Source organism: Gobius niger, assembly GCF_951799975.1.
Source record: "Gobius niger genome assembly, chromosome: 6".
In the NCBI taxonomy this organism is placed as follows: domain Eukaryota; kingdom Metazoa; phylum Chordata; class Actinopteri; order Gobiiformes; family Gobiidae; genus Gobius; species Gobius niger.
The window spans coordinates 28970421-28985154 of record NC_136857.1 but is presented as its reverse complement, the minus strand read 5'-3'; the positions used below and the strand labels follow the sequence as shown (position 1 = coordinate 28985154).

The 14734-nt window shown below is 43.2% G+C and overlaps 1 protein-coding gene across 21 annotated transcripts in view; it reads left to right on the top strand.

The window, feature by feature from the left end:
- The window catches only part of LOC306964092 (NACHT, LRR and PYD domains-containing protein 12-like), a 188364-nt gene that overhangs the window by 88590 nt on the left and 85040 nt on the right, over nt 1-14734 (top strand). For 3 of the 21 annotated variants that reach the window (XM_079557964.1, XM_079557961.1, XM_079557963.1), the window contains exons 4-5: nt 11281-11394; nt 12369-12482. The exons of 16 other annotated variants lie outside the window; for them this stretch is intronic. In XM_079557964.1, the coding sequence (XP_079414090.1) occupies nt 11281-11394; nt 12369-12482 (228 nt within the window). Of the gene's footprint in view, nt 1-11280; nt 11395-12368; nt 12483-12672; nt 12858-12978; nt 14714-14734 lie in introns of all 21 variants that reach the window. 2 more of the 21 variants (XM_079557956.1, XM_079557960.1) reach the window with 2 other exon arrangements.

Below are 14734 nucleotides of genomic sequence, written 5' to 3'. Positions count from 1 at the left end.
CTGGTTTAAGCCAAAGGATCTGGCAACCCAAAGCACGCGGCTCATAGACTTTCTCACTTCATGTTTTTAGTGGGTTTGAGTTTTAGAACCAAAGTAAAAAGTGTCACTGTTGATTAAGCAACTTTTACTTTTTGTAAAATATTCCTGTCATTGTAAATAAATCCTGATTAAAATCATTATCGTGAAATCCATGTTTTCAATCCAATCCAACTTTATTCATAGCACATGTCAACATATAAAATAAGTTTCCAAAGTGCTGCACAAACAAGGTCCAATGCAAATGTCAAATTAAATAAATAAAAACCTGCCATAAACAATAAACGTCAAGGATAAAACATTAATCAAATGAAAAGGACACAGAGGCCACACGACTCACGCAGTGTTAAAAGCCAAGGAGTAAAAGTGTTTTGAAGACAAGACTTAAAACACTCCACTGTGGGGGCCGTTCGGACGTGGAGGGACAGGGCGTTCCACAGCTTAGGGCCAAACACTGAGAAGGCCCCGTCCCCTCCAGTTTTACGCCTTGTGTTGGGGACCACACGCTGGAGCTGGCCCTCAGACCTCAGAGCACACGCTGGTTTGTACATTTGAATGAGGTCAGTGATATATTGAGGGGCCAAAGCTAAAAACACACAAAGTACCATTTTAAAATCAGCTCTAAAACGGACCGGGGGCCAGTGCAGGGAGGCTGAAATCAGGGTGATGTGCTCGTGTTTCTTGGTCCCGGTAAAGATGATTTTGAATGTCGTGTTGCTTAAAGATACAGCTTAGTGGGAGGAGGTAGAGTGCAAAAAGAACAGGTGCGAGTATAGAACCCTGGGGGACTCCACAGGGAAGAGGGGCAGAAGGCGAGGTGGAGCCCCCCCAGCCTGACAGAACACGACCTCCCCTGAAGATATGACCTGCACCACTCCAGGGCAGTCCCCCTGACTCCCACACAGTTTTCCAAGCGCTTTAAAAGAACTGTGTGGTCCACCGGGTCAAAAGCTGCTGTCAAATCTAAAAGCACGAAAATGGCAGAATTTCCGGACTGGAAAATATCAGAAATGGCGTGTGCTTCCAGAAAAGACTGTCGCTGCTCAAGGACACATTTCTCCAGAGTTTTAGCATCAGGGCCAGTTTAGAGATTGGCCTGTCGTTGGATGGTTCTGAGGAGTCTGTGCCAGGTTTTTTCAATAGAGCTACAACAGCAGCCTCTTTACATAAAAGGGGCACCACACTAAAGTCAAGGCTACTGTTGATCATTTTAAGTATAGGGCCAATGGTCGTCCATGCCTCCTTATAGAGGCGGGAGGCACAGGGTCAGTTGGAGAGGATGAAAGCTTGAGTTTACTGACCACCTTAAAGAAACTCAAGTGATACTGGCTCACAGCTGCTTAACAAATAAGAGCAGACCCTGTCAGGTGCAGAATTTGACAAGGGGGTCACAATATTAGTTCTGATCTTAGCAACCGTAAAAAATCAAGTCCTTTACAACACGTGGATTCAAACTGATCCATTAATCCGTTTGTATCCTGTGCGGAAAAACTCTCTCCGATTTTTCCTGTTTCCTAATTCTCCACTGTAGTTTATTGCACAGCTGTAAACTTGTTTCACACTGTAGGATGTGGTGGAGTCTCTTTATCAGCTGAGGTTTTCTGCTCTTTGTAAGGAAGAAACTCAATTCAATGACAACATTTTAGAAACTCATCAAGTTTGGTCTGATGTGTTTTTGAACCGAGCACATTTTCTCCAGTTCTGCTTTACCCAAATCTAAAAGCTTCTCACTGGAGTTTACAGCCTATAGGCCAGAGTAACGCCTCATTTGAAAGCTAAGACCAACAAAGCTGTCAGATTGTGAGACTTTTAACTCTACAATATAATGAATGTTTTGACTGAAACAGGGATCACAGTCTGTGCTTCCCTGTTTTTATATCGTTAAACTTTGATATTACCATATTGCTCCAGCTTTTAAAGCCCCTGTACCTGATTTCTCCCGTTCTCAAACAGCGACACAGTGAGGAAGTACAATTTCAACTGTTTTAGACTCATTTCTAGCTCTCACAAACCCTCCCACACGTCTCCATCTTCTACTCGCTCGAATTCATGAACGTTTTACAACAACGTCAAGTTCACAGTCAAGAAAACACCAACGACTTCTCAAATTCCTGCTTTTACTAGAAAAAGAGTTTAGGTTCAGAGCTGATAAATCCCTGATCAAACCTTTATATGAGGGACATTTTCTGACCTGATCATCAGCTCTGGCTCCTCCTTTGTCCTGTTTGTCATCAGGCTTTTCCTAAAACTAATACAAACCCTATTTATGCAATCTAATATAAAGCCCTGAGCAGCTTTAAGTGGGGGTGGTTGTCTCATGGACTCGGGGGGTGGTTGACTCATTGGTAGAAATGGTGGGAGATGTAGTTTTTGTGTCCATATGTTTTTGTGATCGTATCATTTTAACATTTACTTTTGTTGAGGTATTGGGTGATTTTCTATGTTTTACAGCTCGTTATTTAAAGGGATATTTCAGGATTTTTGACATAAGGCCTCATTTCCTAGTTATCCAGAGTGTTGCTGATTTCTGGAGATATTTTTTTTTTTAGTAATTCATGCTGTTCTTATATTTGAAGAGTTTCGTGGCGCTAGGCTAATGCAAGGCTAGCGCATGTCTATGGTATCAGCTAGCCTGCATTAAAAACAGTCTGACCCGCTCCACAGAGCACCTGAGGCAAATCACTTATAACACCAGACAAACCATATAAATGTCTGTGTCTATAGAATCATTTTAACCATTTTGCATTTAAAATACCTTATATTTGAGCAGCATCAGCTTCGTGGCTGTATAAGCTACGCAGCGGCGGAGTGATCTGCTAGAAAATAGTCCCTGAAAATGTGATCATTCATGTGATGCAAGGTCAGTAATATTCCAAAAATTATTCTATCGACACAGACATTTATATGGTTTGTCTGGTGTTATCAGTGATTTGCCTCAGGTGCTCTGTGGAGCGGGTCAGACTGTTTTTAATGCAGGTTAGCTGATACCATAGACATGCACTAGCCTTGCACTAGCCTAGCGCCACGAAACTCTTCAAATATAAGAACTGCATGAATTAAAAAAAAATATATCTCCAGAAATCAGCAACACTCTGGATAACAAGGAAATGAGGCCAAAAAAAATGTCATGTCAAAAATCCTGAAATATCCCTTTAACATAAGAAACAGCACTGAACATACAGTCGGCCTATAACAACCGTTAATAAAATCAAATCAACAACAATCATTGTTTTTTTAGAACAAAGTTCAAACGGCCAGCAGAGGGCAGCAGAAGACAGATATGATTTTAAAAGCTCAGTTGAATCAGGCTGTGGTGATTTAAAGAATATTTTGTCAAAAAAATAAACTCACACAATTGCCCCTTCATCCCTGAATGATGTTAAAACAATAAAGTGGTGAATAATAAAGGGAAAACCAGCCCCAGTCTCGCCTGTGGGTGTGGCTTTGTACAAATCTCCAAAAGTATGAAAACTGAAGCTCCACATAAACATATTTAAAACGAGTCAGACCAGATCACAGACTGATCACGTGACTTACAGGAAACACAGAGGGGCGGGGCTTCTCTCACCTGACGCAGGTCCCAAAGTGAAGTTCAGAGAGACTGAGTTCACATGCAGAGGTAAGTGTCACTTTGTTTGATTTGACTTTACAAACTTTAAGAAAATTGTAAAAACGTATATATACACACCAATGTACAGAATGTACATATATTTTTTTGCATATTTACATGGGATCAGAGTTACCCCGGGGTAGATAGAAGCTGAACATGAACACTGTTGTGATACCTTGTTGGAACAAAAAAAAACAAGGAAAACAGACACTGGAGTCAGAGAAAAGGTCTGAGATTAAATTCTTCATTCATGCCTTTGGGACTCATGGTGTCCAATGTGTATATCCAATAGGCCTCCCTTTTTAATAGTTGCTTGTTTAAGTCGCCGCCTCTGTTAGGTAGTTTGACCTGTTCTATGCCCACATACCTAAGTGTTTGTTGATAACGTTTGTAAGGTCTTTAGCAAGAGGGGAATATTGCAGGACACAATTCAGTCTGGATTCTGTGTTTTTAGTGTTGTCCGTTCAAGGCATTCCTTCTGAGAGACTGTGTTGAAACGACTGTAAGCTGCTGAGATCCATTCACTCTTATAGTGTCTTTGCTGAAGGCGCTTACTTAGGTCCTCAGTTTGTGTCTGATAGTGCTCATCGGAGCTGCAGATGCGGAGAATTCTGTTGAACTGGGACAAAGGTCGGCTTCTTTTTAGAGGTACAGGATGGAAAGAGTCACCATGTAAGATAGAGTTTCTGTCGGTGCTTTTCCTGTACAGGTTTGAAGCCAGTTTGTTTGAGTCTTTTTAGATGAGAATGTCTAAAAAGTTCATTTTACATTTGTCATATTCCATTGTGAACTTAAGGTTATAGTCATTGGTGTTCATAAACTTGTGAAAGTCTTTCAGCTGTTCCGCAGTGCCTCTCCAAACAAAGAAAATGTCATCAATGTACCTCCTCCAGTTTGATATGGTAGGAATGGATTGTAGGCTTGGTTGAAGATGAACTCTTGTTCGAGATGTCCGAAGTAGAGGGATGCAAAGCTCGGGGCCATTTTGGAGCCCAGACTCGTACCTGAGATCTGCAGGTAAAAGTTGGATTCAAATAAAAAGAAGTTAGTTGTGAGTACAATATCCAAGAGATAAAAAAGGCATTGTGTGCTGGGGTACAGTTAGTTCTCTGGTCTAAAAAGAATTCAGTTGCTTGTTGTCCCCCTGCGAACGGGACATGTGTCCCTGGAGTTCTTAAAAATGTTACAAACAATTGAGGGAGGTTGGTACCAAAGGGCCAACACGAGCTTCAGCCCTCGGGGTAAAGTTGTGAAGATTTACAGTTTGGTGCAACATTTCAGCTGAATATTTGTAACTTCAGACTGAGGTCAGACTGGATTTCCTGTTCTTCAACTGAGGAGTTACACTTTTCTACACTTTTTAAACCAAACTTAATATAAGAAACAGCACTGAATATACAGTCGGGCAATAACAACCGTTAAAATGTCACATGAATAAAATTAAAGAGGGGGTATTATGCTTTTTTCAGCCACATAGCACCAGTCTATAGCACACTACAATGATGACGAAACCTTCTGTTGGTCTGTCAATGCCGTAAATAAGAATAACTGCCTTGTATAAAATTGCTCTTTCAAAATGGCGTAGCAAATGACTTGAAATAGGCCCCTGTCTCTTTAAGAACCTCTGACCCTTTCCGACACGCCCCCTCCACACGCTGTCTGTGGCATCACAACAACACTGCGCTTGTCTCAACAGTATTGAAACTACGATCGGTTCATTTTAATTTTTATTGTTGGAAAGGAGCTACTGTTTATCACTTTGTGAACAATGGCCACACGGGATATTATTTGGAGACGAACCTTCCACACCGGACGCTTGGAAGGGGCTCTTGCCTGAAAAATAACTGCTGTTTGGAGGCTATCTCTTTGCATCTGCCATGCCCTATGGATCTCTAACTATACCCCCATGGACGACACCAGGATCTGCAGGAGCCCATACGATTCAAAAGACGGACATTATCTGTGCAGGTGGACAATGGTTTTTCGAGGTTACCCGTTAGCTTGTTATAATCGACTACAGCTCATTGTTGATGAAAAGTCTGCAATAAACCACAAATGTGTAAAGCCAGGCTCATTGTGTGATCATCGTAAAGGCTGCTTCGAGTAGTTGCCTGCTTTATTGACGTTATTTGTGCATAATATGCTGCCTGTTTTCAATGAATGTTGTGAAGGTGAAGGTTGTTAGCTTGTCGCGGCTAATAGTGCCTTAGCTCCGGGAGAAAACCACTCGGCTACGACTCACTGTAGATGAAATGTGAGCTATAAACTACACAATCAACAAGCCAGGCTCCGTGTGTCATCATCATAAAGGCTGCTTCAAGCAGTTGCCTGTTTTAGTGACGTTTTCAATGCATAATATGCTGCTTGTATTCAGTGAATTTTCCCGTTAGCTTATCGCGGCTAGCTTGTTAGCTCCGGGAGAAAACCACTCGGCTATGACTCACTGTAGATGAAATGTGAGCAATAAACTACGAAATCAACAAGCCCGGCTCAGTGTGTGATCATCATAAAGGCTGCTTCAAGCAGTTGCCTGTTTTAGTGACGTTTTCAATGCATAATATGCTGCTTGTATTCAGTGAATTTTCCCGTTAGCTTGTCGCGGCTAGCTTGTTAGCTCCGGGAGAAAACCACTCGGCTATGACCCATTGTAGATGAAATGTGAGCAATAAACTTCCAAATCAACAAGCCTGGCTCCGTGTGTGATCATTGTTAAGCGGTTCTTTATGTGTGTGGTGGTTTTATTGACTTTATGTGTGCATATTTCTCGTTTTCACGTGATGACTCGAGGTTTAGCTTAGCATTAGCTTTCTCCGGAGGCTCTGTGCATCATCAAGGCCCAGCGCAGAACCAGACACTGAAATAAGCGTTCTTGTCACCGGTTTTAATCCTGGGTGTTTTGGGAACAGAAACACTGATGTGTGTCTTTGTAAAAGTCTGCTGTGGCTCCGGTTCACAACACATGAAGCTAATCCTCCATGATGACTCTGTTTACATCTTAGGGCTAGACACTGCGGGGAGGGGGTTCTGCTGAGGAGCAGTGGTTGGTTACTCGGCTGGTGACGAAAGGTCGGAGGCGTATCCTGGAGGTCGAGGGCGTTTCCTGAAGGAATCAGGCGTTTTATCCCTAAAATGGCCGCCATCAGAGTTTCTACAGATTACTCGAAAATACGTGAATGTGCTAAGGCAACACTTCAGGCATGGTTTTAATGAGGGAATGACTTAATAACATGATGTAAAGCTTGAAAAAGTCCATTTTGCATAATACCCCCCCTTTAAATCATCAGTAATCATTGTTTTTTTCAACAAGTCCTCCAAATCCATACGACACAAGTGGTCGTTTGTCTTATCCCTTAATTACGACCATATAAGACGTTTACTAAAACAGCGCCCCCAAGCTCCCATTGAGGGTATGTACATTTACATTACATTTAACCCAATTCAGAAACGACTTTATTTTACGTAGTGTTTTGCGATGACGATTCCAAAACACAAACGCAAAGAAATAAATCACAAACTGGCAAAATGAGCCCCACATGCAATAAGTAAAGCCGTCCCAGGTCTTCAGCCCCGCCACACCTGTGGAGGAGCTGAACGTCCAGCGGTGCCAAAGGCTCTCCAAGCGCGCTCTGCGCTATTACGCATCACACCTCCCCAACCGCAGCAGCGGCGACTATTCACCACTGTCATCATTTATTATATTATATGTGTGGGCTATAGGTTATCGCCATTTTACTCACAACAACAGCGACACCAAAGCACAACTCACCATTGACGCCTTCGTTTCTTCTCCTCCATATGCGTCACTGCCAACTCCATAAACTCTCCTGTCACTTCCATCTCTGTCGTCAAACGTCCTCGTGTCTCAGACTCCGTATCTCCCGTACGTCCGGTTGTCCGGTGACCGCGGCGAGCCTCGGATCCGCCCCGGGTTCATGATGCAGGGAAACACCGCTGTCACCCCGACAAAGTCGGGCCTCGGCTCCGCTGCTGTTCTCCACAAAGTCCCGCAGTGTCTCTTCCAGAGTTCCTCTTGAAAACGTGCTGCCAAATGTCCTGATGAAACTGATGTGGTTCAATTCTCCGCAGTTTCGTCATTTAAGGATAAAAATATAAAACATCGCAGCTGTGTTTAGCTCGCGGGTTTTTCCAACTAGATTTGACGGACACTCGCTCTGTCCAATGAAAACACGTGAATCAGCTCGAGGGCGTTTGGGCAGGTGAGCCTGCGCTCTGATTGGCTGAAGGGTCAGCTACGTCATATCCAGTAATATTTGTTAATAATTATCATCATTATATTATAAACAATCTGAAATAAACTGCTGTAGAGCATTTCCTCTGATGTCTGTGATTTATATGAACAATGTTACACATTTTATTATTTTTCTATTCAAAATAAATGTCTTGGTCATAATAATCATTCTGCCCATATGTGTTTCTATGCATGACATAATGGGCTAAACACATGAGTGCAGATAAAGGTTAAGATCATTTATGTGTCATTACAAAATGTGTCTCTGCATTTGGCCCCTCCTTCGACTGAGGCGAGCCGTCAGGAGCAGTGGGCAGGAGCGTGTAGCATCTGGGGACCATCTCCAGATGTGGAGCCAGGCTGATGGTCAGAATCACCTGCTGGAGGATTCACCTAATGCACATGTTTTATGTTTAAAGCAAATGTAATAGAGACACTGCAGATGTGGCACTTTGTGTTCAGTGTGAATGTTTTGTCATGTCTGATTGTGTGTGCGCAGATGAGCGGCACTGTCGCCAAGAAAAAAGACAAATCCCCCTCTGGGGCTAAAGACGTTTATCTTATCTTATCTTATCTTATCTTATCTTTTGTTGGGGTGCAGATGAATTCCACACTGAAAGGGAATTTAACCCAGGACCCTCTTGCTGTGAGGCCAGAGCACTAACCACTCAGCCACATGTGCCGCCCATCATGTAAATCATACAGACGACTGTCAAGTGTGTTTTAATAAAATATAGAAATGTAAACATGACTTTATCAAATAGTAATGAGGGGGTTGCATTATTTCTGATCTGTTTTGTGCAGAGGAACATCATCATCATTCCCTATGATGTAAACATCTAATTAACAGCTGCAGGGACAGATGTGCTTCATGGAGTTCTGGACAGTCCAATTGCGTCCAGTTCTTTAGGTTCCTTTGTGAGCCAGTGTACGACACTGAGATGGTCAAATGTACACGCTCACTTTTATGTTACATGACTTAACACTGATGATCCACATGTGGCTGTGGCTGCTCCTGTGGCTCCTCCTCCTGTGGCTCCTCCTGTGGCTCCTCCTCCTGTAGCTTCTCCTGAGGCTTCTCCTGTGAGCTCCACCGACATCACATATGATCAACCAACACACACATGCACCCACATGTATGTGCGAACCCTCACGGTCCAGATGAAACGTGACATGATGAAAACTATAAGAATTATGTTTTTGTTTCTTAATTTTATCATAACCCCTGAGTAAATGTTTGTCTAATTAAGGTTTAGTGTTGATAAAGCAGAGAAAAAACATAAAACAATGTTGAAAATTCTGATATGTGTAAAAAATACCCCAGAAAAAAATAAATCACAATTATTTTGATAAGACACAAGAAAATTAATACAGGTTTAGATTCATTGTGCTTTGATTCATTTTCATTTTTTTCTTCAGTTTGCCGCTTGCAGATTAACTCAGTAAAAAGAGAACTACACTCGAGTACAGATACTACTTCAAAATAATATTACTTGAGTAAAAGTAAAAAACTCAAATAACAATTAGAAATATAAATAAATGGATCCCAGAAAGAATAGTTATTGCTGCGGTAAATATATAAATGCATAAGTAGTAGATAATAAGAAATGTACAAATAAATAAATAAATTAAATCAAATACATAAACCCCCTTCTTTTTTCTTCCCTCCTGTGCACCTTTTGCTATAGGGTTAAATCCTGCTTTAGTCCATATAAATCACAGACATCAGAGGAAATGCTCTACAGCAGTTTATTTCAGATTGTTTATAATATAATGATGATAATTATTAACAAATATTACTGGATATGACGTAGCTGACTCTTCAGCCAATCAGAGCGCAGGCTCACCTGCCCAAACGCCCTCGAGCTGATTCACGTGTTTTCATTGGACAGAGCGAGTGTCCGTCAAATCTAGTTGGAAAAACCCGCGGGCTAAACACAGCTGTGATGTTTTATATTTTTATCCTTAAATGACGAAACTGCGGAGAAATGAACCACATCAGTTTGATTCATCAGTCAGGATATTTGGCAGCACGTTTTCAAGAGGAACTCTGACAGAGATGCGGGACTTTGTGGAGAACAGCAGCGGAGCCGAGGCCAGACTTTGTCGGGGTGACAGCGGTGTTTCCCTGCATCATGCGCACTGGAACCCGGGGCGGATCCGAGGCTCGCCGCGGTCACCGGACAACCGGACGTACGGGAGATACGGAGTCTGAGACACGAGGACGTTTGACGACAGAGATGGAAGTGACAGGAGAGTTTATGGAGTTGGCAGTGACGCATATGGAGGAGAAGAAACGAAGGCGTCAATGGTGAGTTGTGCTTTGGTGTCGCTGTTGTTGTGAGTAAAATGGCGATAACCTATAGCCCACACATATAATATAATAAATGATGAGGGTGGTGAATAGTCGCCGCTGCTGCGGTTGGGGAGGTGTGATGCGTAATAGCGCAGAGCGCGCTTGGAGAGCCTTTGGCACCGCTGGACGTTCAGTTCCTCCACAGGTGTGGCGGGGCTGAAGACCTGGGACGGCTTTACTTATTGCATGTGGGGCTCATTTTGCCAGTTTGTGATTTATTTCTTTGCGTTTGTGTTTTGGAATCGTCATCGCAAAACACTACGTAAAATAAAGTCGTTTCTGAATTGGGTTAAATGTAATGTACATACCCTCAATGGGAGCTTGGGGGCGCTGTTTTAGTAGACGTCTTATATGGTCGTAATTAAGGGATAAGACAAACGACCACTTGTGCCGTTTTCTGTTGGAGGACAGTCACGTTTTTTTAGAACACAGTTGAAATGGCCAGCAGAGGGCAGCAGAAGACAGATATGATTTTAACAGCTCAGTTGCAATAATGATGTCATTCTAAAATCTCCTGTATAATTCAGGTAAATGAGAACAGAATGTGGAGGCGTCTGGACGGGTCAGTTGTTCCTGGAGCAGGAGGAAACAGCTGAAGTTTCAGCTCAAACAGAAGCAGCAGAGACTGAAGCGTCACTTCAACATGAAACAGTGAAACACGACTGAGGAGGTATTTGGATGAAGAACAACTTTATATAAAGCAGTAGAAAGTTCAAAGTGCGTTTAAGATCTGTCTGAATGAAAAACTGATACAAAATATTAAACATTTTTATTGTTTAATATTGTTTAACAGTCAGTGGAAGTATAAAAAGCCCAGATCAACTAAACTATTTAAACCTATAGTGACTCTTAGTTTCTCTGTCCTTGAGCTTTCAAACAGAAACATGGAGAGAGTGCGTGAGGATGAGGAGGAGGCTCAGTCTAAAAACAAAGCAGAGCCCACTCAAACACAGTGAGTACATCAGAGGAGCTACACCTGCACTTTATCTGGTTATTGTCTCATTTTGTCTTTCTGAATCAATCTGTCAGAGCTGAGAGTCCGAGACAGAGAGCAGAGTTCAGCTGTGAGTCTCTGAAGAGCAACAGGTCCATGAGACCTCCTCTAGTCTTCAGTGGTGAAGCTGTGTCTGTTCAGAGTCTGCTGTGAGTGAGACTCTTCTCATACAAACATCTTCATCATCACCTTCAACATGAAGCTCATCCTCCACAGAATAAGAGCCACTGCAGCACATTACACATGATCATTAACATATAAGTCCAGTACATTATCTGAACTCACTAATGTTGAACTGGTCAGACTTTCTTTTACTCATTGGTTTGAACATGACAATAATATCACAATCATCAGTTTGAGCTCACACACGACCACAGGAACACTCAGCACAAACATACTGTCCATCACAACATCAGGAATAATCAGATACAGAACAACTGTGGCAGCAGCAGAAGAATATCCAATGATTTTACATTATTTTCAACATTGTGTTTATGAGAAGGACTAGACTGCTCTGACTGAGAAAAGCTGACTGGGCTGTGGCTGATCTGTTTGTCTCCTGCTCAGGTTTAGGAAATTAAAAAGTGTTGGTGGGGCCACACTAGGACTGGGAGATAATGACAAAAACTATATTATTGTAAAGCGTCAGAAATATGTCAAAATGTGCTATTAAACATCTACATTTACAGTCGTCTTGAGCAAAACTGTTAATACACATCAGGTGTAGTTTTTTTTTTTTCATTTTTTGCAGTAGTTTGAGTAAGTTTTTTTGGTTTCTTCACTTTGGAGACAGACTCAATATTATCTTGTGATGATTTATATATTGTCCATCTCTAAGCCAAACCACAGGATATTAAAAACTTTCTTCTTCTCCAAAAAAACATTTTAAATTATGACAAATTGTTAACCTCGAGCTTAATATATATATATTTATTCTTGATTTTTGAATTTATATAAACAAGAGACTCCATCAATATTCATAAATTATCCTCTGACGCATTTTGTTTATTGAAAAAGCCCATAATGAATCCTGATCACCTGACCAGACTGAGAACACACTTCATTTATAAAGTATTTTATTCATTCACACAAGGAAATATTATTGACATAAACTGTGTTTCAGAGCTGAGAGTCAGAGACGGAGAGCAGAGTTCAGCTGTGAGTCTCTGAAGAGCGACAGGTCAAAGGGCTTTATTATAAACTTCAGTGGTGAAGCTGGATCTGCTCAGACTCTGCTGTGAGTGAGACACTAATATTTTGATTTACAGAAAACAGATAAAATAACATCATTGAAAGTTGATCAAAATGTGATTGCTCTCCGACTAAGCTTTTTCATTTTCAACAGAGAGCAAACAAAAAACATTTTAAAGACTTGGAAAAGTAGATCCAGTGAGTGAATGTGTGTGACTGAGTGTGAGTCTCCACAGAGAGAGTCCTGGTCCGGCCCCATTGTCCTGTTGTCTCTGTGGGAGCGTCCTGAGGGATCCAGTCTCCTCCAGCTGTGGACACTGGCTCTGCAGACACTGTTTGTCTTCCACCTGGGACCAGAGCAGTTCAACACAGTCCTGTCCTCAGTGTGGACCAGGACTGAGCCTCCACAGCACTTTACAGAGTGAGACCTGTTCACACCAACACTGGACATGGAACACTTATTTGTTTCTCTCTGTATATGTTGAACCATCTTCAGGTCCTGGACTTTGAGCTTCATTCTAACTGTGTAATGGTGTGTGCAGGTTCCTATAAGAGCGTTCTGGAGCAGAGGTGTGAGAGTGTGTCTGAAGGAGCTGAAACAGGAGCTACAACTTCTCTGAACAGGATCTACACTGAGCTGTACATCACAGAGGGCCTCAGTGAAGAGGTCAGTACCCAACATGAGGAGGGGCAGATGGAGAGTCTCTCCAAGAAGACTGTCCATGACGCTCCAATCAGGTGCCAGGACATCTTTAAAGCCTTACCCTCTGAGCACAAAGCCATCAGAGTGGTGCTGACCTGCGGCGTGGCTGGAGTGGGGAAGACCTTCTCAGTTGTGAAGTTCTCTCTGGACTGGGCCCAGGGCTCAGAGAACCAGGAGCTGGAGCTGGTGGTGCCACTGTCCTTCAGAGAGCTGAACCTGGTCAGAGAGCAGCGCTACAGTCTGCTGACGCTGATACATGTGTTCCACCCATCACTAAAGGAGCTCTCAGCTCAGACTCTGGCCCACAGTAAAGTCCTGTTCATCTGTGACGGCCTCGATGAGAGCAGGCTGTCTCTGGACTTCAGCCGTGAGCTCATCTCTGAGGTCACACAGGAGTCAGAGGTCAGCCAGCTGCTGGTCAACCTCATCAGAGGCTCTCTGCTTCCTTCTGCCCTTATATGGATCACCTCCCGACCTGCAGCAGCCAATCAGATCCCTGCACGCTGTGTGCACAGGTTCACAGAGGTCAGGGGCTTCATCACTGACCAACAGAAGGAGCAGTACTTCAGGAAGAGGTTCACAGACTCAGAGCAGTGTGACAGAGTGCTCTCCCACATAAGGACGTCCCGCAGCCTCCACAACATGAGTCAGCTCCCAGTCTTCTGCTGGATCACAGCCACCGTCCTGGACCACATGTTGAGAAGTGAGCAGAGCGGACCCCTGCCCCAGACCCTCAGCGATATGTACGCACACTTCCTGTTAGTGCAGACGCAGAGGAAGAGGAAGTACAGCCAGGAGAGCAGCGGCCCAGAGCTGACTCCGGCCGACTGTGAGCTCCTCCTGAAGCTGGGGAGACTGGCCTTTGAACAACTGCAGAGAGGAAACATCATGTTCTACCAAGAAGACCTGCAGCAGGTGGGTCTGGACCTGAGCGAGGCCTCAGTCTACTCAGGACTCTGTACAGAGATCTTCAAACGAGAGAGTGTCGTCTTCAACAAATCAGTCTACAGCTTCATCCACCTGAGCGTCCAGGAGTTTCTGGCAGCTGTTTACCACATTCATACATTTAACAAGAAAAAAAAAAACATACTCAATAAATTATTCACAGGCAACAAAACATTGGAGGAGTTCCTCATGAAAAAACTACAAGAATCTTTCCTCAGTCCAAACGGCCGCCTGGACCTGTTTGTGCGCTTCCTCCACGGCCTCACTCTGGAGTCCAACCAGAGGCTTCTGGGAGCTCTGCTGGATCCATCACAGATCGACTCAGAAACAAGACAAAGAGTCATCAACAACCTGAAGAAGATGAACACAAAGGACATATCTCCAGACAGAAGCATCAACATCTTCCACTGTCTGACTGAGTTAAACGACCACTCGCTCCATCAGCAGATCCAGGACTTCCTGAAGTCAAACAGATCAAAGAAACTGTCTGAGTCCCAGTGCTCAGCTCTGGCCTACATGCTGCAGATGTCAGAGGACGTCCTGGAGGAGCTGGACCTACAGAAGTACAATACATCAGAGGAAGGACGACTGAGACTGGTCCCAGCCGTGAGGAACTGCAGAACGGCTGTGTAAGTCCAGATGGAACATTA